This window comes from Trachemys scripta, chromosome 1 (assembly GCF_013100865.1).
Source record: "Trachemys scripta elegans isolate TJP31775 chromosome 1, CAS_Tse_1.0, whole genome shotgun sequence".
NCBI lineage: Eukaryota > Metazoa > Chordata > Testudines > Emydidae > Trachemys > Trachemys scripta.
Window position 1 is genome coordinate 65,217,900 of NC_048298.1, and position 26,315 is coordinate 65,244,214.

The 26,315-nt window shown below is 41.0% G+C and overlaps 1 protein-coding gene across 1 annotated transcript; it reads left to right on the forward strand.

The window, feature by feature from the left end:
- The first annotated feature begins 3,033 nt into the window (after window positions 1-3,033).
- RAB21 (RAB21, member RAS oncogene family) lies at window positions 3,034-24,116 on the forward strand. The gene is made up of 7 exons (XM_034771536.1): window positions 3,034-3,423; window positions 15,725-15,784; window positions 17,063-17,170; window positions 18,579-18,642; window positions 20,353-20,407; window positions 21,487-21,575; window positions 22,900-24,116. The coding sequence occupies exons 1-7, from the start codon at window positions 3,274-3,276 to the stop codon at window positions 23,037-23,039; spliced, it is 666 nt and encodes a 221-aa protein (XP_034627427.1). The 5' UTR covers window positions 3,034-3,273; the 3' UTR covers window positions 23,040-24,116.
- The last annotated feature ends 2,199 nt before the right edge of the window (window positions 24,117-26,315 follow it).

The following is a 26,315-nucleotide window of genomic DNA, read 5'->3' on the forward strand; positions in this document are numbered from 1 at the left end:
GAAGAACAGGAGTACTTGTGGCACCTTAGAGACTAACAAATTTATTAGAGCATATTATGCTCTAATAAATTTGTTAGTCTCTAAGGTGCCACAAGTACTCCTGTTCTTCTTTTTATGGTTCCAGAAGTTATGCTGCAAAAATGGTACTTGTGACTCCCCTTTGATCCTGTCTGTCAAGATTATGTTACCGCAACATGCTGTCTCAATGGCAGTTAGTTACAAGGAGCGCAGTATTCTAAATAAACCTATTTGGTGCCAGCACTCTGCAACAGAAAACGTGGTGATTCTGAAAGCCCAAGATGAGAGAAAGGATTAGGGACTATAATTACGAAGCTGATCCTGTAGTAGGCTTGTTTGGAAAATACATGGTTAGATTGTCCAGCCTGCCTGCCCCAGCCTCTCAGCCACAGAAGTGAACAGCAGCAGGATTTTCTTGTTCCAAATTAACCTACAATAAAGGACTCACATACACTCATTGTAGGATCAGGGGCTCAGTGTCTAAGGAATTCATACAAAAATAATAAACATGGCCCTGATTCAACAAGCACTTATGCACTTAAATTTAATGGGACTGCTCAGGTAGGTAAAATTATGCACATGCTTAAGTATTTGCAAGATCAGGCCCTATGAATGGGGAGGGTTTCAAATGGGGATGAGTGAGGGCAAGAGAAAATGGTAGCAAGTTTCTATTACAGAGATCCTTAATATTATTCCTCTTTCTTTGATAGAGTATTTATACACTCAGGAACTAAATGATTGTCTTGTAAAATCATCCCTTGATTAAAAAATTATCTATACCAGGGGTTCTCAAATTGAGGGTTGGGACCCCTCAGGAGGTTGTGAGGTTATTATGTGAGGGGTCGCGAGCTGTCAGCCTCCACCCCAACCCCGCTTTGCCTCCAGCATTTATAATGGTGTTAAATATATAAAAAAGTGTTTTTAATTTATAAGGGGGCTTCCTTATATGAAAGAGGTCACCACTACAAAGGTTTGAGAATCACTGATCTGTACTAACTACGTAGAACTACAGTAGTAGTATAACTACTCTCAGTGATCAGTTCGAAGAAAGAAAAATAATGCCCCGCTTTCGAGGGCAATTCAGACCAGTAATCGGTTACGTCACTGCTGGCCCTGTAACCCTGGGTGCCTCAAATGCTTTGCTACTGTAACTCCTTGCCTGGGACAGTCACAGTCAGCAACAAGAAGGCAGGTCACACTCTGAGTGTCTCTGTATAACTGCAGCCCTGATCCAGCAACTCTGACCCCAGCAGCCTGCCACCAAGTCAGATTCCCTGGTCTCTATCAACTTTGGTTACAACCAGCAAGGTGACCCCCAACCATTCCCAGTCCCAAATTTTCCCAAAACTGTGTGCCATGGAGAGTCCAGCACAGCTCAGAGAAACAATAAGGTTCATTATTCCTGTAGAGACAAAAACACATTACAACTTATCAACTCAACAGGGATACATACATCTTTTCCCTTAAACACAGCACTGAGTTGGTGTATAGTAAATATAAATAATTGTATTAAAAAAGAGCATGGATTAAGTGAGTTCAAGTAAAAGGATTGAAGATAGAATTACAAGTAAAGCATAACAAAATATGCTTCTAATGGCCAAGACTTAACCAGCTACAAGTTTTGCTTAAGATGGTTTCTCTCACCAGTCATTCTTCACCCCTGCCATGGCTGACTTTCCTTCAGTCAGGACCTTCCACAAAAGTAAAAGGCGCTGGCTTCTTTTGTCTTCTTAGGAGAAAATCTTTGCCTAGGCAGGTTTCTTACCTATATTCAGCTCCAGAGACTTCAAACCCACCCACCCCACGTTTCCTTTGATTGAAGGTCCCACCTTTCTCAGCTTGCAAGAACTTTGGCCTCGTGTGTCTATCTAGCAATGGATGCCAACAATGTTTTCTGTCCTTTCTTAAATCTTCCGAAGTTCAATGAATTTGTTTCAAGAGGTAAAATGATCTCATTCTATTTGTCCCTTCCTGTGTGCTTTCCATCCCCTGTATGATTTCAATGTAAATGGGACTTCCATTGTTTCTGATTCCAGCATGCTTAATTTACATAGGTGACAGGTAGGTAGCCATGATATTCCCTCCTGTCTGGGCATACTGTACTGTCTAATATCAATGAGTATTCATAATTCCTTACATAGTGTTAATACATACATTTCACAATGAGTTTAATCACCACTTTGTCACTAGCTTTCAGAAAAGACCTCACTCCATACAATTTTGTAATACGGCAATATTGTACGCAATCAGTTGATTTAGCTGCTTATCATTTGAGGTTCAGCCTCCTGTCTTCATAGACCAGTAAAGCTTTGAAATGGATCCTTCTGAAAAATAAAACCCAGACCAAGCGTCTCTCTCCTGCTGGGGCATAGACTCCTTGCTGTCTCTTCCCCCACTTGTCAGTGTGAGGTTTGTCCAGCCTTTGCTGGCCTGATGGGACTGTGTGCTGCTTAGATGTAAAGTGAGGAAACACCTGCTTTGCGCACACTTTAGCCACAAGTCTAGCGTGGATTTCTAATCCCCAGTGCCCATCACGGCCCTACACCACTCAAAAATATTAATGATCAGAGAGTTATTAGTTGGCCAACGCCATAGGACACGACACCTCCCAGTGCCAGGCTGTAACACTACTGTGGAGTGGCACCCGGCCTGCCAGGCCAGCTGAGGCTCCCTGCTGGATACCAGGCTGTGCCTTGCCCTGGGGCTGTCCCTGCTGTCACCCCGACCCCTCCGGCCAAGCCTCCACAGCCTGATCTCCCTGTTACAGGGGAAGGAACCATCCCGCCCCTGCCCAGCTGCTGCCTGCCTCTACCGACACCAGCCTGGGCCCAGGCCGGCGCTGACTATCGCCCCCGGGGGCGGACACGGAGGGTCAGACTCCGCCTCTCCTCCTCATGGCTCCGCCCCTTGGGAAGCTCGCTAGGCCCCGCCCCTACTCCTCCCTCTCCTGGGGCTCTGGGCGTGGCCTCGGCACCCGCAGCGTCTGCCCCTCCCGTTGGCTGCCAACGTGTCGCGTGACCGAGCGGAGCGTGACGTAGGAGGAAGAAGACGCCATTAGAGGGAGCGGGGCCAGCGGCCGTGACAAGTGCCCTGGTTCTCCCGGTTTCGTCCCGGGCTCTCTTCGCCGCTGCCCCCTTCGGTGCCCGCATCCCCGGGCTCTCCTCGCGGCGGCTCCCGGCCGGGGTCGGTGTCCTGCTGCGCCCTGCGGCCGCTGATGTGAGGCCGCGGCCCGGCGAGCGGGCGGGTTCGCTGCGGATGGCGGCGGCGGGTTCCGGCGCGGGGGGAGGCGGCCGGAGCTTCTCCTTCAAGGTGGTGCTGCTCGGGGAGGGCTGCGTGGGGAAAACCTCCCTGGTGCTGCGCTACTGCGAGAACAAGTTCAACGACAAGCACATCACCACCCTGCAGGTGCGCGCGGGACGGGCCCTGGCGCCGGGCGGGGGGAGAGCGCTGGGGGGCCGAGGGGTGTGTGTCTGTGTCTGTGTACATAGATGGAGGCCAGTCTGGCTGTTGAGCCGTCTGTTCTCAGCGTACTTCTTATATGTATGACGCCCCTTGGGTGTCAGTCCACATCTGCCTCTCTGGTCTCTTCTCCGGGCTGAGTCCTGTTAAGATGGCCCTATCACTTCCTGATACTGTCGTTGCTGCTGTTGTGAGGTCCAGCCTGTTACCATCACCTCTTCCTTGGGTGAAGAATGGCATACGTGTATTAATTACTTTCTCCCTCTTCCTGCCTACTCGATTGTTGGTTTTAAGTGGCCAGGCTTGTTCCTTGTTGGCTACTTCCTGGTTTGAGGGGGTTCTGTAGTTCCGTTTACACCCCAAATGGCCTGGGTTTGGGTTTAAATACTTCATCTTTCTTCCCTGACCTGTTCAGGCTCTCAGCTTTCTGCATGTGGGCCTTTGCAAGCCTGGTATGGGGAAACATGATCTGAAAGTGTTAATTCCTGTTCACTAACTAGGCAACATGAGTGACCTGATGACTAAGTGTTATGTGTAAATTCCAGCTTTAATTGCTGTGGTTAATGTTCTAAATGGTGAAAGTTAAGCTGCTAAGTATTAAGGAAGGCCAATATCTTCAAAGAAATTGTGAGTGCCTTCAGATTTTTGTCTTTTAAGTTTTTGAAAAACTCAGCATAAACACCAAGAATTTTGAGTTCAACCTCTAGTAAATATTACTGCTGAAATGTGCTAAATTCTCCAAACTTTCTAATTTAGCCTTTCTGCAATATGAGGATTAAGCCAGTTTTGGGTAACATTCTAACTATTGAAAGAGCCACTCCATGTAATTGTTCATGGCAGCTAAAATGTTTGAGACTAAATCCTGTCTAAATGATTGGCCCCAGATTTGCAATACCAAAATCCTGAAATTTATGAAGTTTATTTGACATGTATTGAAGTGCATGTACAAGCTTATGTATCATGTATAAACTCTCAGGACCAGTGATTCTCAGTCTCTTTGGGTGTGTCTACACAGCAACTAGACACCTGTGGCTGGCCCATGCCAGCCAGCTTGGGCTGCAGGACTGTTTCATTCTTGTGTCGACATCTAGACTCTGGCCGGAGCCTGAGTTCTGGTACCCTCCCACCTCCCAGGGTCTTAGAGCCTGTGCTGAGCCCAAGCCTGGAAGTCTACACAGCAATGAAACAGCCCTGCAAACCTGAGTTGGTTGACACATGCTAGCAGCGGGTGTCTAATTGCTGTGTAGACATACCCTAAGAGTCTGGAACAGCTTTTTAATTTGTCTTGTGTCCTACTGCTCGGTGAACCACAGTTCCAGATATACTACTCTGGAGTGAGAACAAACTATCTAGGGATGACAACATAGAGTGGAGCTGTAAGCAAGTTGTGCATTATCTGGTTCAAGAAAAATTTAAATTTCTTTCTCAACTAGGTCTGTGAAGAAAATTTACACTTTTAGAGGTGTGTATGATATTACAGTAGTGGAGACCAGAAAATAAATCCTTTAGTTATCAAAGTATTTAGGTTTTCTTTCCTTATCATAAGGGCTTGAAATATTTTTAAAACCTTTATAACCATGAAAATATTAATGTAGAGTATGATCTTCTGTTTCTGTTTTTCCTGGAGGACTTCCTGAGGGTCAGAGGTGTGAGCTTGCTCACCTTAATTGAAGGTGCATGGCTTGGGGTTGATTCTTTAATGAACCTTTCTTCCCAAGTCTTTCGGCTCTAGAGAGGTGTTAATGTATTCCTGTACTTGCTGACTACAGATGGATGCAGTTGTAGCAGAACAATGATAGCACCACTTAAGGACAAAGTGTATGACGCTGTTTTAGAACTAGCCCAATCCAGACTGTGTCCTGGAAAATCTGCTACCCCTTCCGTCCCCCCAAAGAAATGTAGTTAAACCAACCTAATCCCTGGTGTGGACAGTGTTACATTATGTCAATGGGGGGACTTTTCTTGTCCACATAGCTACTTCCACTTGAGGAAGTGGATTACCTATGCCAATGGGAGAAGCACTCTCGGCAGCATTGATAGTCTCCCCAAGCACTACAGCTGCCCCATTGTAGCACTGCAAGTGTAAACAAGCTCTGTGCCTCTGGTTTTACATTGATATCAGAACTTAGTTATCCACTAAAGGCTGTGACATTAGACTATTAATAGTCTTGTCATCTGATGTATCTCAGTCTCAGCCAAGCACGTTAGTGTAATTTGTAGTTGGAAATCGAAATTCAGGCGCTTCTTGAGGCTAAAGTGAATTGAATCAATACTCTGTGGATATTTGGGAAACAGAGTGAGGGAAGCTACAGGTCCACCACAATTCAATTTTAAAAATAAAACCAAAAGAATGAATGAATTTTTCCTCTGGATTTATTACTTTTAAAAAACTTTTTTTTCTCCTGTAAACACGCTTTCAGAGTAGGGACTTATGTGGGGAGAATGCACTTCCTTCTCACATGAAAAGGGATGGCGCTCTATCCTTAGTCCTTGGATATACAAAAATGAAATCTTTATAGGGCTGTAACATCACTAAACTTAGCTGACTCACTTATAGTTTTGATATCGTCATCTCTTAAACAGATGCTGTGTGCCACTTAGGACTAAATTAAGAATTGTCTTCCTGTCACCTAACTCCCCACCCCCGCTTTGTGGGTTTCAGGACTAGCTGCTCCAAGAAGCTAGTTGTCTAGAAATTGTATCTCTGCATCCTGTGCTGAGGGGTCATGTCCAGAAATGTAACTCTATCTTCAGTCAATCCTATTACATATCCTCTCTCTGCAGTGACCCTGGTTCTTCTCTCGTCTAAAAATATGAAGCTGCAGGATCAGTTGGTGTTGAAACTTACTGTGTGAACAGTTCACATTTCAAAACTACTTCTCTTATTGTAGTTGCTTTCCTGTACCCTATTTTAAAGTGTATTTTACTACCATATATGGTCAGCATATAGATTAAATGAAGGGGTCGCACACTTCCTGGCTTCTGGAGACTAAACTTGTTGCATATACCAGGGGCTCCTTATGTCCCTCCATTTTTACCCCACAAACTCCTTGTATGCCACCCTTGCATCCTCTAATTCAGGGATGCTCTGCAACACCCTCCATTCTCCCCCTGCCAGAGATTCTGTGCCTCCATTCTCTCTCCTCCCATTCCAGTATTTTCTGTTCTCCCACGTGGCAGGGGCTCTGTGCCCGTTTCCCATGCCTCCCTCCCCAGACTAGCATTCTCCAACTTCTCTTGTGCTCCCATCCTTGTACCGCATGCCTACATGTGCCCAGTCCTGCTTCCCCCACTATTATAGGAATGACTGGGTAGGTTGCACTGGTGGGTGGAGAATGGCATAAATGTGAAAAAGCGTAGTCAAATATAGTTTGATTCATAGAAATTCTGTTTATAACCCTAGAAATAAGATAGTAAATTCCATGCTTGAATAATAAGCATGTAGTAGAAGGAATAATCTACTGACCCAGATGGTGATTGTGAAAGTCTCAGGGAGACTAGAGAAGCTACAGAAAACCCAGTAATTGGGGATTTTAGTCCCAACATATATAGTTGGGGACATGTCTCCTGAGGACAGGATGCAGAGAGAATTTCTTGACCCCATTAATGACTGCTTGTTGGAGCAGCTAGGCCTGAAACCCACAAGGGGGGAGACAATTCTTGATTTACTCCTAAATGCTGTATGGGATTTGGTTGAAGAGATTATAGCTGAATCACTCAGTAATAGTGACCATAATGTAATTTAAACTTAATGTCCTGGGGGGAAGGGAGCATATCAAAGAAGCCTATCACAGTAGAATGTAAGTTCAAAAAGGGAATTACACAAAAATGAGGAGGCTAGTTAAAAGGAACAGTCACAAGAAGGAAATGCTTGCAAGCTGCATGGAAATAATTAAAACAAAACAAAAAACAGTCATAGACACTCAAATTTATATGTATACACCAAAATTAAAAAAAAAATGTAAGGGGACCAAAAAACACCACTGTGGCTAAACAGCAGAGTAGAAGATGCAGCTAGAGACAAAGGCATCCTTTAAAAACTGAAAGTACCATTCTACTGAGGAAAATAGAAAGGAACAAACTCTGGCAAGTCAAGTGTGTGGCTTAATAAAAAAATATATATTAGGCAAAAAAGAATTTGAAGACCAACTAGCAAAAGGTAGTTTGGCAGGCTTCCAGCTTCTGATGTATTTAATTTGCTGGACAGTCAAGGTGTACTCAAAGTCAAGGTTTGTTGTGGAGAAGCTAAATGAATTCTTTGCATCGGTCTTCACTGCAGAGGATGTGAGGGAGATTCCCACACAAGCCATTATTTTTAGGTGACAAATCTTTGGAACTACTTGTTCCAAAATCTCTTCTATTAACAAATTGATAAGTTAAACAATAGTAAATCCCCAGGACCAGATGGTATTCACCCAAGAGTTTTGAAGGAACTCAAATATAATATTGCAGAAATACTTACTAACTATGGTATATAACATATTGCTTAAATCAGCCTCTGTACCAGATAGGCTTCATGTTAGTTAACTACAGTGTTAAGTGAGGAGTTACTGTACTGACATTCATTTCCTGAAAAATGCAACTTTAAGCAAAATGATGTTAAGCAAATCCAGTTTCCCCATAAGAATTGTTAATGAGGGGGTTAGGTTCCAGGGAAATTTTTTTCACCAGACAAAAGGTGTGTGTGTGTGTGAGAGAGAGAATAAAAAAAAAATACTGGTACACAGTGACTATGATTGTGAAGCTTGGTTGAGGTGGAGGAGTCGGGGGGTGGGATACTTCCCTTGCTGCTAAATGAACTAGCAACTGGCTGAGCCCTCAAGGGTTAACTCTCTCCTGCTACAAGGCAGCAGGAATGGAGGGAGATATGTGCATTAACACTACCTTGTTAATTAGATCAGCTTGCTGAGACCACAGGTTCTGCAAGCTCCCTCTGTTCTGAGCCTGGTGTCCCCTCCCCCCACCGCTCTATGGAAGATGTGGTGAGTGGGGGGGATGGGGGATGGACACCCTGACATTAGCCCCCCTCTTCCTTCCCTGCCCCTCCTTCCCAGCAAGCAGGAGTCTCTTGGGGAGCAGCTCCAAGGCAGAGGGCAGGAGCAGCACATGGCGGTGGAGGGAGGGACAGCTGCAATTGCTAGCTTACTGGGCAGCTGCCGCGCACAGAGTTGATAGTGGGGTTGCCAGTCCACCCTGGTTCCAAGCCCCCACCAGCTAGCTGTAACAGGCTGCTCCTTGCAAGCAGTAGACAAAGCAGGCGGCTGCCAAATGACATTAGAAGGGAGCATTACACAACTTTAAACAAGCATGTTCCCTAATTGATCAGCAATGTAACAATGTTAACCGGCACAACTTTAAGTGAGGAGTTACTGTACTAGGCAAAATCGGTTGCAACTATAGTTTAAAAAAAAAAAAAAACAAATTATCAGATACATTGACTCATCCTCCATATGTTGTGCTCGTCTATCTGGCTTTCATAAAGGAAAATCATGCCTCACCAATCTATTAGAATTCTTTGAGTGAGGGTCAACAAACGTGGACAAATTATTCCAGTGGATATGGTGTACTCAGAAAGCCTTTGACAATGTCCCTCACCAAAAGCTTTAAAGCAAAGTAAGGAGTCATGGAATAAGAGGGAAGGTTCTCCCATGGATCAGTAACTGATTAATAGATAGGAAACCAAGGATAGGAATAAATGGTCAGCTTTTTTTTTTTTTTTACAGTGGGGAGAGGTAAATAGAAGGGTCCCCCAAGGATTTGTACTAGGACCAGTACTGTTGAACATATTCATAAATTATTCATAAAAGGGGGTAAACAGCAAGGTAGCAAAATTGGCAGATGATACAAAATTACTCAAGATCAGTCCAAAGCAGACCATTACAAAGGGATCTCACAAAACAGGGTGGGCAACAAAATGGCTGACAAAATTCAGTGTTGATAAATGAAAATTAATGCACATTGGAAAACAGTACCAGCTATACATATAAAATGATGGTTTAAATTAGCTGTTACCACTCAAGAAGTCCTGGAGTCATTGTGGATAGTTCTCCGAAAACATCCGCTCAATGTGCAGTAGCAGTCAAAAAAGTTAACAATCCTAGGAACCATTAGAGAAGAGGTGGATAAGACAGAAAATATCATGCCTGTACATAAATCCATGGTATGCCCACACCTTGATACTGTGCAGTTCTTTTTGACATATATATATATTTAGATGGGTCAAAAAGAACTGCACAGTATCAAGGTGTGGGCATACCATGGATTTATGTACAGGCATGATATTTTCTGTCTTATCCACCTAAATAAAATTTCTTTTAGAATTGGAAAAGATGCAGAGAAGAACACAAATGATTAGGAGTATAGAACAACTTCCATATGGGGAGAGATTTAAAAAGTCTGGAATTGTTGCCTCTTTTCTAAGATGAACAGAAGATATGGAGATCTAACAAATCCTGAATGGTGTGGAGAAAGTGAATAAGGAAGTGTTTACCTATTAATATTACACATGAACCAAGGGGCACCCAATGGAATTAATAGGCAGCTGGCTTAAAACATAAGGAAGTACTTCACCCAACACAGTCAACCTGTGGAACTCATTGTGAAGGTCAAAAGTATAACTGATCTCAAAAAAAAAAAAAAAAAAAAAATTAGATAAATTCATGGAGGATAGGCACATTAATGGCTATTAGCCAAGATGGTCTGAGACAACCCCACAGTCTGGGTGTCCCTAAACTGGGGAAGAAAACATTGGGACACATGCGGGAGGGAGGGTGCCTGCCAGCAGAGCATGCCGAAAAAAAAAAAAAACCCACAGTGCTGCTGGCAGATATCGGGACAATGCATCCAGACCAAAGACTAGTCGGGACGTCTGGTCACCCTACCCATAACCTCTGACTGCTAGAAGCTGGGAGTAGACAACCGATTATAATTGCTCAGTAAATTGCCCTGTTCTGTTCACTCCCTCAGAAGCATCTGCCACTGTCAGACAGGATACTGGGTTTGGTGGACCATTGGTCTGATCATTCTTATTTGTCTGGCAGGGAAGGTTATATCTATCATGCAGAGCCTTTGCCAATATGGGAACAATACCTCCCCAATACATCTATGCCAATAGAAGCATTCATGTTAGCATAGCTTCATCTGCATCCAATGTTTTATTGGCATAGTGATGTTGGTTCGGGGTGTGGGGTTTTTTCAGACCTCTGACATAGGTATGCTGATAAATTTAAGTATAGATGAGTCCTTCATTATTCAGTGTCACAATGTTAAATGTTATTGGAAGGATAAGCAAGATGAGATAGGGGTATTAATGGGTGTTGTCAAACAGTTTGTTTTTAAAGACAGTTGGCGAAGTGATTGAAGCTGTGACTGCATGAAATAGATGGCAGGGCTCCATGTGTCCCCTTTTTCCCCTCCCCTCCCCCCCACTCTTGGTTTTCTGACCCTCCCTGCCCCCCTTCAAATAGAGTTCTGGCCACTGATGCCTAGAACATTCTTTGAAACCTTATGAATTTTGAATGGTGCATAAGATCAGTTACCACATTAGATAGATGTGCTCTCAACATGAGAGCACAAGGCCTCATAAGCTCAGCCAGTTATGACTTGACAGTGAAACTGGCAGTGACTTTAAGAATGTATTCTCATTTATTTTGAAACATGATCAAGCAATGAAATGGTGTGGTTTAAATTGTGCTTAGACAGATTTTAGTGTTTGTTTGGGGGGGGGGGGGAATCCTATTTATAGTCTAATTTAATACAGTAAGGACTCACTTCTGCATTATGGCTCCAGTCAGCAAGGTACCTAAGCATACAGGTAGTTCCCTTTGAAGTTGATTTGTTGAATCAGGCCATATGATGATGAGCCATATAAAGGAGAGGGGATGGGCCAGGAAGCACTGTTGCTTTCTTTAAAAGTTACCTTTTGCCATGGGATAAGAGGGGAGAAGCCCAGTGCAATGTGGGTCTTGTTAAACTCTTAAAGTTGGAGCCATTCTAGCATGCCAGAGGGTGGTGAGTCATTAGCCCTGTCCAGAAATGCCTTCAATGGGGCCAGCTAGCCCTGTTTGCAGAACTGGCTCCCTCTCTAGCATTAGAAGATGTGCTTACTCTTTATGGGTGGAGACAGGCTTCTTAACTCTTCCTTACCTAGTGCTTCCCAGACAAGGAATAAACCTAGTTCAGCCTTTATAAATTCATCAATATGAACTAATCACTAAACCCAGCATATTGCAATATTCTTCCTGTAGTTAAAATCCTCAGACCTTTGATCTACTACATTACATGTATCCAGCTCATCCCATCTCAGAGTCCTGTAGTCCTTCAGTGCTACTTTACATTGCAGTGAGTAAATGGTGTATAATCTTTCTGTACTAGCAGAACTTAGCAAGACTTTTTTTTAAACTGAAAGGAAATTTTTTTCATTGGAAACTACAGGGAGAACTCTGTTAGGCAAAATGCCCATTCTAGGTAAAACTTAGTACATGGGTATATACTAATTATTCAGTCATGAAATCAAATATGACTGACATGTTGGATGTTAAACAGTTTAATAATGCATGTCTATTGCTAAAGTGATAAGCATTGCAAATCATTGAAATGGCGGAAGTTGCTAGTCTGCCTTCTGGAGCTGAAGTGATAAACAATTGTCTGAAATAAAGTTGGTTCCCCACCCCCCTTAGGAATTATTTCTCAAATCTAAACTACAGTAAATACAAAGAGGCATGGCACACAGAGCCCAGATGAAGAGGGGCTAATGCAGCTTTAAGTAAACTTTGCACCCTCCTAATTCTGGGTTGCTCTGGGGGCTGGAGCAGACTTGGGGGGGGGGAGGGGGGCGCTTGTCTAAGTTATGACTGCCTCCCTAGATTGCCATATAGGTTGCAGCACCATCTGGAATTTCCAGTGCTGCACACAGTGACGCTGCACCCAGCATGCTCCTGGCATTCCCCCTACATCAGGGCTTGAGGGAATCCTCTCCTAACTGGATCTGGGGCTTTTAGAGCCTTTTTTTAAGCTGCTTAGGCTCTTATTTGGCATAAAGGGGTTGGAGCAGGGATGAGGCTTTCCCTTCTTTAAGGGAGTGATATATTTAACACTTCAATGTGCCCATCAATGGAAGACCATTTCTTAACAATTGTAGGAGATTAATGAGTTAAGCATAACTGAACTTAATGTAGATAGTAGGTTGAAGCATTCACTGGAGATCAAAGGCTTGTAATGCTATAAAGGACTGAAAAGTCATAAGATATCACAAGATTCAATATATCAATAGTAGTTGCAGTTTATTTCAGAGATGCTTGAGATTATTTGGCGATAACTTCTGTTTGTCTCATGTTTTGAAAACCACATCCAAAGAATTGCCACAGAAATTAAAAAAAAAAAAAGTTGAAATGAATGACTGGAAATTAAAACTCATGACTTTCAGATTTAAACTAGCCTCAGACCACTAAGCTTTATATTCAGTAAAGGTACAAAAGGACTGAAATGAATAAGGATCTAGTATCTTCCAAGTTACATTGCCTAATTCTCAGAACTGCAGCTCTTTCTGTTGAATGAAACAGAAGTGAAGAGACTTCTTGCAATTGGAAACCTAACAGGTTAAAGTTGAGCTTTTTTTTTTCTTAAGAATCCAAGACTAAAATGCACTGGTATATCCATTCTAAGAACATACCCTTACACTGAATACTAGCATATTTATAGTCATAAATTCTAGAAATTCTAAGTGCCAGGGGACATTGCTTGAGAAATTTACTTAAACCCTGTTAACCCAATAATGAAGCCTACGAACCAGGGGAGTTACCTCTGCTGCCTACCTCCTTAAACTACATGGGTAAAGCAGTTGTGCATTGCATTGTAACTTTAGCATATTGTCTAATATATCATAAAAATATAACTTGAAGCCTGCTTTCACTTAGCTTCAGACTGGGGGAAAATCTTCTAATCACTTCTTATTCAGCAGCTAAGACTTTACATTTAATCATGAAAGAAAATATACCTGTTGCAATTTTTGGGCTATAGTCACAAGTAAACTACATGAAATATTTGCTCCTGTGACTGTCAACACTTCTGCTTGTCTGGTTTTTGGTTTTGTTTTACTGTTTCAGGCTTTACTTTTAGCTTAGTTTTTGTCCCTAGCTTTAATGCCAACTTAAAATGCCATTTCTACCAGTCGGAGAGAGAATTAGAACCAAGACTAATAAATTACTTCAAATTCAAAAAAAATCTGAAGAATGTGGATGTGGTTTGAAATCTAAATGTTGGGGGTAGCTTTACTACCTCGTAGTAAGTATCTAAAGTGAACTGGTAGATTCACAATATGTATGGTGTCAAGATCATTATCTTACTTGGCTGCAGTCTGGAGTGGTAGTATTTAACCATGTCAATTGGTTGCTGTAGTCTGAATCTGGATTCTATAGCTTTTTCTATGAAGGGAGTTTTTCCTGTTTTCTTGCCCACAAACATCTTATTTCAAAGAGAAGGACCAGTCTATTTCATGTGGGGAAAGTTGCAACATATTGCTTATGCCACCTGATCTTAAACCAAACTTTGCACCCCTCAATAATCTGTTATTCCCTGGTAACCAGAAACTTCTATGCTTAAACTCTGTGCCATTCACTTTTTAAAAAACATCTTAATAAAAAATTTTTTTGCCAACCCTCAAAAACAGGGGTTCTCAAACTGGGGGTCAGGACCCTTCAGGGCGTCGTGAGGTTATGTGGGGGGTTGCAAGCTGTCAGCCTCCACCCCAAACCCTGCTTTGCCTCCAGTATTTATAATGGTGTTAAACATAATACGTGTTTTTAATTTAAGTGCACAGTCAATCTGTAGAACTCCTTACCTGAGGAGGCTGTGAAGGCTAGGACTATAACAGGGTTTAAAAGAGAACTGGGTAAATTCATGGAGGTTAAGTCCATTAATGGCTATTAGCCAGGATAGGTAAGGAATGGGTGTCCCTAGCCTCTGTTTGTCAGAGAGCGGAGATGGATGGCAGGAAAGAGATCACTGATCCTTGCCTGTTAGGTTCACTCCCTCTGAGGCAGCTGGCATTGGCCACTGCTGGCAGACAGGATGCTGGGCTGGATGGACCCTTGGTCTGACCCAGTATGGCCAGTCTTATGTAAGACAGGGGGTCGCACTCAGGCATGCGATGTGAAAGGGGTCACCAGAACAGGAGTTTGAGAACCACTGCTCAAAAAGATCCCCTCAAAGTAAGATTTCAGTCACTATGGTAGCTAAGGCCACTGTTGCCACCAAATTTGTCATGCCTTGAGCTCTTTAAATTGGGCTACATCAGTCTCAGGCTCTGTTGCCCTGGTATGCCCCAAATGGGGGGGGGGGTATTAAAAAAATCACTTACTTAAAACACCCCTGGGACTCAGACCAAGGAGAGCAGACTACTCTGAAGGCAGGGATGTTCTCATGGAGGATTAGAAGTGAACATGGATGCCAAAGGATAATAGCTAGCTAATACAGGTCTGTCACATCTTACGCACATTTAACATGCGTGATTTCAACTTTACACGGTTGGCCAAAAAAAAGAAACAGTTTTAATACTATACCTGTAGTGCAGGCGATTTCACCCGCCATTGAACTCAATGGGGTTTTGGCTATATGCGGTTTTCACTTTACACACTAACTGTGGAACAGAATCCCTGTGTAAGATGTGACAGACCTGTAGTCACACTACTTAGGGCTGATTAGTGTGTTTTTGATTAACTTGTTTAATGTTCAAATCTTAAATTTGTCCATTGTTTGTTTATGGGTTAAGATCTAACTACTTGCTCTCCTTAAACAACTAGATTTTATAATTAAGATCTTTGGCTTGGGATGCCAGATCATTTGTAACATCATAATGCAAAACATGTCCTGAATTTATTCTTACCAGTCTTCACTCCAGACTGAATAAATGGCAGTTACTACTTAGATGCTGCTCAAATGGTGAGGCAATAGTGAGATACTCTGAAAGGCAAGCTGGAAGTGTGGTTTCTTAGAGCTAGGCTAAATCCCCAGCCTTGGACAATATTATGTTTTGGTCTGTATCACCTCCATACATCTTCTGATAGTTACCTTGGTTTTATTAATGGTCTGAACAGATTTTGCTTCAGGATTTTTTTCTTCCTTTTTTAAAACCCATAAGAGTACAAAAGTAATCCAAATATAACTCTCTGGATTAGTCATAAACGTAAAAAATAACTATAATGACTCTTGTCTCTAAACTATTTCATACATATTTTAATTTCTGTTCTAGGCATCTTTTCTAACAAAGAAGCTAAATATTGGAGGAAAAAGAGTAAACCTTGCAATATGGGTATGTTTGCTTATCTGCCTCTTACATTTCTATTCACTCTGCTTTTATAAACTTCAACTTTTCACTTTTAAAATGGAATTCAAGTCTTGTTAAAATACTAAGTGCAAATAAAATGAATACACATTTGAGATTCTGGTTGAATTCTTGCCAAGAATTAAGTTTTACTTATTTCTAGTTTCAAAGTAGCAGCTGTGTTAGTCTGTATCTGCAAAAAGAACAGGAGTACTTGTGGCACCTTAGACTAACAAATTTATTAGAGCATAAGCTTTCATGGGCTACTGCCCAATTCTTTGGATGCATATAGAGTGGAACATACACACACACACCATGAACAGGTGGGAGTTGTCTTACCAACTCAGGCCAATTAAGTAAGAGAAACTTTTGAAGTGATGATCAAGTTAGCCCAGTACAGACAGTTTGATGAGAAGTGTGAGAATACTTACAAGGGGAGATAGTCAATGTCTGAAATACTCACCAGTAACCACAATCAATGAACAAAACCACTAACCCAGGAACCTATCCTTGTAACAAACCCCGATGCCAGCTCTGTCCACATCTATTCAAGTGACCTCATCATAGGACCTAATCACATCAGCCATACCATCAGGGGCTCGTTCACCTGCACATCTACCAATGTGATATATGCCATCATGTGCCAGCAATGCCCCTTTGTCATGTACATTGGCCAAACCGGACAGTCTCTATGCAAAAGAATTAATGGACACAAATCTGACATCAGGAATCATAATACTCAAACCAGTGGGAGAACACTTTAACCTGTCTGGCCAGTCAATGACAGACCTGCAGGTGGCTATTTTACAACAGAAAAACTTCAAAAACAGACTCCGAGACTGCTGAGCTAGAATTGATATGCAAACTAGATACAATCAACTCAGGATTGAATAAGGACTGGGAATGGCTGAGCCATTACAAACATTGAATCTATCTCCCCTTGTAAGTATTCTCACACTTCTTATCAAACTGTTTGTACTGGGCTATCTTGATTATCACTTCAAAAGTTGTTTTTCTCTTACCAACTCTGAGAGGCCAATTAAGTAAGACAATGTGTGTGTGTTCAATATATGTTCCACTCTATATGCATCCGAAGAAGTGGGCTGTAGCCCACGAAAGCTTATGCTCTAATAAATGTTAGTCTCTAAGGTGCCACAAGTACTCCTGTTATTTCTAGTGTCACTCTTGTTCAATAACTGGATTTCCTTGAATGCTGTCATCAGTTTTGTCTTAATGAACACTAACACAAATGTCTACCACATGCAGGATACAGCAGGTCAAGAAAGATTCCATGCACTGGGTCCAATTTACTACAGAGATTCTAATGGAGCTATTTTAGTATATGACATAACAGATGAAGACTCTTTTCAAAAGGTACTGTGACAGATTCATCCATCTCCTCACAAGTAAACAGATTCAAAGCTGCCCTACAGTATGAGTGTGCAACTTGGAAGTTTCCGTGCAATCAGTAACTAAATGTACTTCCTAATTCAGATAATTACCGCCTTATAAACTTAGTTACAAAAACTGCAATACAGTCAATTTTTATAACTGATCAGTTTGAAAGATCTAAATTGTTCTATCTAATAATAGAAAATACTTCCTTAAACTGTTCCGTTTTGATGAAGTTGGAACTTTTTTCTTTTTGCTCCTGGTAAAACAGTTAAACTTTAATGATAGTGCCATAACAGCATTAATCTTAACTGCTTATATTCTGAAGTAATTGGATCAGAACTACTCTACTATATATTTTTCAAGAACAGTGCTTAATGTGGTAGTGATGGAACAATAACATTAGGTACTATACATGCCTATTGCATAGATCTCAATTATTTGAAACATAACATGCCCTGCTTGTGAAATGCACTACTTCCAGAAATATTGTTTTGGTACTACTTTACCATAATTTCCAAGTTACTATACTAAAGAAAACATTTCCAAGAACAATGTGCCCCTTGATTACTAATGTATTGTAACAGTAAGTGGAGGTAAAGTTTTGGAGCTTCTATGTCTATATAGAGCTGCTGATATATTCCAGAGTTCAGTCCATAAATCTAAATGATCTACTTATTAGACTATTACTTGGTAAGATTCTGAAGGATTTTCATTTTAATCAAGTTTTTCTCTATCATGCACTCTGTCTAAAGAGAAATGTGTGGTGTTTTTGTTCTATTAGCATGTAAAAATTTTGGGGTGTCTTGTACGTTTTCACTTTTGTATCATGGGGTCTAATTTTTATTTGACTTTCTTGCAGTTAACCTCCTTAACCATAATAAAATAGAAATTCATAAGCTTATACATGTTTGTGTGGAGAGTATTTTCTGTTGGCCCATCTCCAACTATATCTGCAAAAGTAATATTCTTTTCTGATTCTGTTCCTCCCAAAACAGTCCTCCATTATGTCTAAATTGGATTATAAAACACTGAGAAGACCCCAGTTCTTCTAGTAGAACACCATACACACTAACCTATGTAGCAGTCGACACAGAATTCAGATTTGACCTAAAAGGCAACCTCATATGCCATTTACATCACACATGTGATTCATAACTTGCTCTTTGGGATTGGGTTAACAGATGCTGGATTACTTTTAGTACAACTCAGAGGTTCATAACCTCTCTGGATTCCTGATTGCCCTCTCTGACTTTGTCCTTTTTTAGTCTATAAAGACACTTGCATAGGTATCTTAGTCTTAAAGCTGTATAGTTGGATCCATGACTGTAAAGTGGTGATACATGCTTCTTAAAATGAGAATACATCTAACTCTGATATTTGTATGCAGGTAAAAAACTGGGTCAAGGAATTAAGAAAAATGTTGGGAAACGAAATCTGTTTATGTATAGTTGGTAAGGCTATTTTATTTTTAAAGCAGTCTGTTTTGAGTGAATGAGACTTGTTTGTTTAACTTGTAAATATGCAATTTAAACATTGCCGTGATTACTTAGTCTTGCAGTGAACTCAGATACTAGATATTGATATCTAAACTCTTAAGTATATGTAAGATTTGGTGTGGAAAGATAAATTAACTTTAGCATCCTCAGTATGTATTAAATGGACTTGGGTGTCACACACTGAGCATTGGTGCATAACATTTAGGCACCTAAAAAATTACAGGAATGACACTGCAATTCATAAGCCTGAGTTAGGTGCCTAGGCTCCCTATACAATGAGGAGATGGGTACCTTAGAAAGCAATCCACAAAAGCTAGCTCACTAGGTGAGGAGACACTTAAGCGAGCCAATGGGAGATCCTGAAGAGAGGAGGTTGTTCTGATCATTGCCCCTTGCTTGGAGATAGCAGCCTAAGTTGGGAACATTGGGAAGTACTTACCTCTACTTAATGATCTGTAAACCTGAACCTGTCTCTTGGAGTCATGTGGCTTAAGTACCTCAGGTGTTTCTTGTGGGAATGAGTTAGGTGCCTGTCTTACCCCACTTAAAATGTCTGGAGGTGGTGGTGCTGTCCACCTTATAACTTTTTGCCTGGTGGTTAGAGAACTTGCCTAGGGTGTGGGAGATCCAGGTTAAATCCCCTCCCTCCACCAGAGGGGGAGAGGATTTGAACAGGGATCTCCCACTTCTGAGTGCTCTAACCACATCTGAAAATCCTGTAGTTTAGTGGGGTTCCACCATCTCTCCTGTTAGAGCATTCCATTGTGAATAAATGAAAGTGAGTTGGCCAGAGAGAATGGGAATGAATCTGTAGTTTGGTGGTTAGGATGCTTGTCTGAGAGGTGGGAGACCCAGGGTTTAGTTCCCCTGCTCCAGTTGCTTTCATTATTTATTTATCCACAGTGGAACAGCTTCAACAGACTCCATCCTTGTCTCCCAGGGACTGAGCTGTGGGCCACTCATGTGAGAGTAGTCTCCTGAGAGGTGGGAGACCCCCTCCCTGTCTATCTTGTTGTCACTAAGCAGTGAGGGTAATTGAAGCTGGGTGTCTCACCTCTCAGGTGAGTGCTCTAACCACTGGGCTAAAAGTCATAAGGTGGGCACCCCCTCCTCTGGTGGTCACACTTCAAATGGACTGTGATCCAACAGGCAGCTTCTGAGCATGTCTCCTGGATCAGGCCCTGCATATGAGATTGGCAGATAAATGCTCTTCCCCAGTTCATGGACACAGATGTCTGGACACCTAGAGGAAGGCCAGTGTGCATGACCAAAGGCAGGAAAATAGGCACTAAGAACTTTGTTTTACCCTGAAAACTTAGGTACTTAAACTTATTTGGTGCCTACAGGGTTTGGCAGGAGTTTTGTGGTCAACAGTGGAGCCTAAAATTGGGACTTAAGGGGTGCCAATATACCTTTGTGGATCCCAGCCTAAGTATCTGGGTGAAAGGGAAAAACCTTTAAATACTGCTAACCCTTAACATGTAAAACATTTTCAGGAACACCACCTTGATGTTAGATTATGTTTGAAGATGGTCTTTGGAAAGTGATAGGAAGAAAGATCCATAGTCTCTAGACTTTTTTTTTTTTTTTTCTTCAGATCTTTGCGGTGTGTGTGTGTGTGTATAGAACAGACTAAAGACTGGTGTCTCTCTCTCTCTCTGACAGGTAACAAAATAGACTTGGAAAAAGAGAGGCATGTTTCAGTTCAAGAAGCAGAAACGTAAGTTTTTTTTTTTTTTTTTTTTTTTTTTCCTCTCCCCTTGTTAAATAAACTTTGACTAGAACTTTAAATTAGTTAAATCAATTCTGCTATAACTAGTACCTTCATCACAAGACTAAAGAAGCAGTACTGCTTTTAGTGAATAATTGTAGCTAATTACCATAGCTTTTGTATGATCAGCCAAAATTACTGCTATAGCTAACATTCCATCCACGTTCCACTCCACACATGTATTCAAGGATTTACAAAGCTTCAAAATTATACCAAACACTCTTAAATTGCAGTATATTCTGTAGTAAACTTAGCTTCTGAAGTGTTTTTTAAAATAGTAGATCCTCTATTTACTGCTTTCAGTGATGCTTCTGAATCTACACTATTCATAGAATCGTAGGATTGGAAGGGACTTTGAGAGGTCATCTAGTCCAGTCCCCTGTACACATGGCAGGACTAAGTATTCTCTAGACCATCCCTGACCAGGTGTTTGTATAATCTGCTCTTAAAAATCTCCAATGATGGAGATTCCACAGCCTCCCTAGGCAATTTATTCCAGTGCTTAACTACCTTCCTGACAGGAAGATTTTTCTCATGTCCAACCTAAACCACCCTGCTGCAACTTAAGTCCACTGCTTCTTGTCCTATCCTCAGAGGTTAAGGAGAACAATTTTTCTCTCTCCTTGTAACAACCTTTTTATGTACTTGAAAAGAACATAAGCATGGCCATACCAGGTCAGACCAAAGATCCATCTAGCCCAGTATCCTGTCTTCCAACAGTGGCCAATGCCAGGTGCCCCAGGGGAAATGATCGGTAATCAAGTGATCCATCCCCTGTCATCATTCCAAGCTTCTGTTATCTATTGTTTGCTGACAGGTGGGTTTGGGGGGTGTTTTTTTGATTGCACACAATATACAGGAGTGGCATCCAATTTAAATAGCAAAGTTTAATGTGGTAAATATCCTCCATATTTTGATTTGTATATTATACACTTCAAAGTATGAAGGCTTGAAAGGATTTTTGATTTCTTTAACATTCCATGTGGTCTCATAAGTAAAAGCTTTTTCTGTATTTGCACTATATACAGGTATGCAGAATCAGTGGGAGCAAAACACTATCATACTTCAGCCAAACAAAACAAAGGAATTGAAGAACTCTTCCTTGATCTCTGTAAAAGTAGGTATTGCATTTGCTGTGGTGAGCTTACATTGGTACAAGTTGATGGAAAAAGCCCTCATCAAAATAGTCCTTTTAAATAATAGGTTGGAAGATGAGTTGCACAGATTCTAATCTAGTGTAGTTTAATTTAGTAACTGAACTGATCATTCATAAGACTGATCAGTTATGTGAACTAATCTTTTGATGCCAAACTTTCTATTGCTCAAAGTCTTCAGTCCTTGAGCCAACCTTCAAGTTGCTGCAGGCTTGAGAAGACTAAGATTTGGTGCCAAAGATTAAAAAATCAGGCACACTGCATACACGTGATATGTGCATATTATTGAATGATTCATACATTGCCTTGTGCACTGTACCTGTTGTAATTTTGAGACGTTCAACGTTCAATCCTCAATTAGTTAATAAAATAGGGGTTCTAGTGTACAAAGTAAAAATGAAAATAAAGTTTAAGGTTCGTACAGGATATTTGGAATATAGTGTTTCAAACTATATTTGTTGAAAATTTCATTCTTGTACCTCTGCACTCTGTCCAAGGTCTCTCCTTCACCCTGTCTGAGCACTGGCTGGTTGAAAACAGGAAAAAGTACATAAACACACTTTCCTCTTCCATTTTCGCTATGACTATTTCTCCTTCCACTATTGCTCCCTTCTAATCCTCCATCCCCCAGAAACTTGGCTTCAGAACTCTGATTTGAAGTTCTCACTATTCACTTGCTGTCCAGAGTCAACTTGGAGTTTATTGCACAGATCTTAAACCACATTCCAAATGGTCTGGATTGGAATATAGGTACCTTACTCCCTGCATCTATGAATTCTTTGTGAACACCTGCATCTTAAACCTTTAAAGGAGCCAAATTAGGAAGGAAACTAATCTAGAATCATTCAGCTGTCTGCTGTTGCTTTCCTTTATTTGTAGAATTTTCAGCAGTAACTGTTTGTTCCTATATACTGGCTCTAGTGCAGTAGTTAATATGGTTGAGAGAGATAATTTATTTAGGCCCAAATAGACTTAACTACTGAGCACCCAAATGTTCCTATTGAAGTCCAATGAGAGCTGCTGGGTGGTCTGCATTTCTGGGTCCTAAATGTAGCAACCTGTTTTAAAATGTTGATCTGTGGTATCAGCTGGATCACTTTAAATACAAAAAAAAAAAATCCACTTATGTTGAAAAATTTCAGTTTGCTTGTATCTTGTATTGCTAAATGTAATCAGATTGATAACAGCTCCATGTGCATTGAGATTAAATAGCTTGAAGAATTCAGAGCTTTGAAATATTTAAAATTGTAATGGAATGTCATCTTGATTTGCGTTCTTATTTTCCAGGAATGATAGAAACTGCTCAAGTGGATGAAAGAGCAAGAGGCAATGGTTCCAGCCAGTCAGGAACTGCAAGGCGGGGTGTACAGATTATTGATGATGAGCCACAAGCACAGAGCAGTGGAGGGTGCTGTTCTTCTGGATAACTGTATAAAACTGTGGATTGTTGCCCCTCAACATGAAGACTGCCATATTTCAAGTCATGCATTCTTTACCAATGGAGTAATAGAATTAACAGTATTGAAAAATAATCACTTATAACACTGCAGAGACCTCAAGTGCTAAACTAGTGGAGTCTGAGACCAGAGAATTGGCATTTTCTACAGTGGTTAACAAAGCAATTACCAATGGCCTTTTTACATATTTTTCTTTAATGAGGAATAATATGCATGTAGAAAAGACCTACTTAAAGGCTTCATTTATATTCTTTTAAATCAGATCATTATTTAATAACTTATATACATTGTTGGAATGGTATACATTTTTGCAGCTGTTTGTATTTTGTGGTAGATTCAACTATATCACTTCTAAACTGCAAACTGATTTTTTTTTTTTTTTAATTAGCAGATACCTGAACTACTATTTTTGCTGGGCTTACACAAGTCCATAACTGTCAACTACTTTGATATACTATATATTCATTCTGTATGCCAAGCTGGTAAAATCATTGTAAATTACATATTAAATATTTTATCTGCTTTTACAAGTGCAGGTGCAGAAATACATCAGCCTTGTCAGCAATTGTCAAGTGAATAACAATTGGTGAAAAGATGCAAGTTTTTCATTTGTACTTTGTCAGATTGCTTGTTTCTTCACCCGCTCTTCCTGCAGACTCCTAACAGGTTTTTTGGTGTATTCGGTTACACAGAGCTCTTTAAAAGTCTCTTCCTGGCGAGCAGCAATATGCTTCAGAGCACCTCTAGTGACAGGGCAGGAGTGCTTCCTGAAACTCCAGTTAACCCAGAGGGACTTGACTCCCAGATGAACAGTGGAGCACATTGCCATCTCAAGTCTGCAATTGCTTCATCCTCTCCCTAGTCTCCAAGGAAGCTTAATCTTAAATAAATTAGCCCTTGTCCATCTGGTAGCCACTAAACAATGTTTTTGTGAAAAGTTGTATTAGTACCCTTGCCTCCAAGACAGCCTTTTAAACTTTAATGAGCATTAGTTGTTCATCCTACAAAGCTTGAGTGAACAAGTAAATGAAATTTAACTTTCCTGAATTACTTTTGATTTTGAGTGGTTTATTGACTATAAATGTAAGATGTAAAAACTTACAAGATGCAATGTAACTATAGGAACACTAGAAAGGACTAAATTATATTCATGCTTTGCTGCTTTTGTAAAGCTTGGTGAAGCCTACTTTAAGGTTTTGGGCAGATATTTTTTTGGAAATATTAAAGTGTGTTAAACTGTAGAAGGAACACACATGGTGGCAATTAAAACAAATTGTTGTGCTCTGACTTTTTTTTTTTTTTTTTTTTACACAATTTGTCATGTTTGGAAAAACAGTAAAAGTGATGTCTGACAAAATAGAATATTCTTTGGCTTTCCTTTTTCTGAAGGGCAGAATCAGTATCACTTAAACAATTGCAAAAGTACTGAAAGCTGTAGGAAATATCTATTGTACAGTATAGGTGATGGCAAATCAATTTGTACTACAACGAGAATACACTGAGTATCCTCAGTGTATTCCTTTTTTCCCCCTGCCCAAAAATGATAGCATTTAGTTTAAGTACTTCATGGTAAAACAGTAGGAACCTACATTTCCACAATCCAATCTTGGCACACTTGAGCTTAAACCTGCCAGGCACATCCAATTAGGTAACTTTTCAAACATTGTGTAAATGGCTTGTACATCTTAACTAGCAAGAAAACATAGCCTGCTATTGCTTGGCCTCTGTAAATGACTGGAAAATATTAATGAAAAGTCTGATCACAAGACTTGAATATTCTGTTAAAAGGCCATGTAAACTAGCTGCAATGCAGAACCATATTACTGTGTTGAAATAAGTGTACATAATTCTATATCAGCCACTCAAAATACTAAATGAGTTACCTTTTTGATACCAGTACATATGTCTCTACAGGTCTGTCACTGTTCTTTTTCTCAAGTTAGTTGGGAATAAGTTTAAGAGGTTAATTTATGGATCATTTAAAAATAGCAGCTTTTAAACTCCCTATTTGCTTGCTCTTTCTGCATCTCGTTTTGTTTCCATATGTAAACATGTACAGGAGAACATAGCTGTGTAATAGAACAGCAACTCAGTTCTGACTGCAGCATCTCTTCCTTTTCTTAGGAAGAAAGGAGGTACTGGTTGGTTTCAGATCTGAGTGCTGTCCTATAAATGAATCAATTGACTCAAATAGTATACTTCTTTCAAAAGACAAACATGAAACTCCTCTTCAATGTCTGTCTGTAATAGCTCTCCAAGTCTTTGGATTGTTTCACATTACTATCAGACTCCAGTGTAGAGGAAACTCCTCAAGCCATATCTTTGAAGCAGGAACTTGAATTACTTCTGGTACAGATTCCTTTCATGTTGTCTGACTAACATTCCTAACCCTTCTTGACATGTGTAACATATGACTTTAAATACATAGTTCAAACTAGAATGAACAAAGACCCCTCACTTCAGTAACTGCTTCTGTACAATTAAAGCTTGCAGCTAGGGTGACTAGCATTATTGCAATATTAATACTAATAGCACTTACCAGTCTAATAAAACTCAAAGAAACTGTGCAAGGCCAAAATCTAACCAGTAAATGGAAATATTTGCTGCATGAAATTCAATTAAAGTTGAATGTTTTACCTTTCAAGTCAGGAACAATTTGAGTTTAGCAGGGTGCAGAAAAGCATAATGTATTGATGTGGATAACACTTAAAGCTTGGAAGGGATTTTACACACCAGTTGGAGGGTTTAAGCCAACATCTAGTTAATGAGGGGTAAATTGAAAACTTACCTTAAATATACATTATCTCAAACTGCCTACAGTTAAATAACGGCAACTGGTCTCTGTCAAAGGGCAGCATATATTAGACTAGGTGGACTACTAGCCTGAGTATGACAATTCTTGTGTTTCCAGAAACCCATTGGATAAATATGTAAATAGTCATTGGGCCAGAGAGCAAGAGAAACAAGCTTAGGTACCTAAAATGCCTAATTTCAGGCAGTGGGTTCCTGTCAGCCCCAGCAGAGCCTTCCCAAAGGGGGGGGGGGGGGGGGGGGGGGGAAGGGCTAGGGACCAGGGGCTCCCCTGTGGCCCTACCCCTTCCCCCCCAAGGCCCCATCCCTGGCCAAGCTGGAGCAGGCCAGGAGCTACAGACCCTCCACCTACTGGGGGGGAGGGGGGTGGAGGCCTGAGAGCAGCCCTCTGTCTGTGTCCCTGCCCTGTGGGCCACCTGGTGGAGGGTTCACAGC

Coding starts and splice junctions, on each gene's coding strand:
- RAB21 (XM_034771536.1), top strand. CDS start 3,274: ATGGCGGCGGCGGGTTCCGGCGCGGGGGGAGGCGGCCGGAGCTTCTCC. Junction 3,424..15,724: donor AGCACATCACCACCCTGCAG/GTGCGCGCGGGA, acceptor TTTCTGTTCTAG/GCATCTTTTCTAACAAAGAA. Junction 15,785..17,062: donor GAGTAAACCTTGCAATATGG/GTATGTTTGCTT, acceptor TACCACATGCAG/GATACAGCAGGTCAAGAAAG.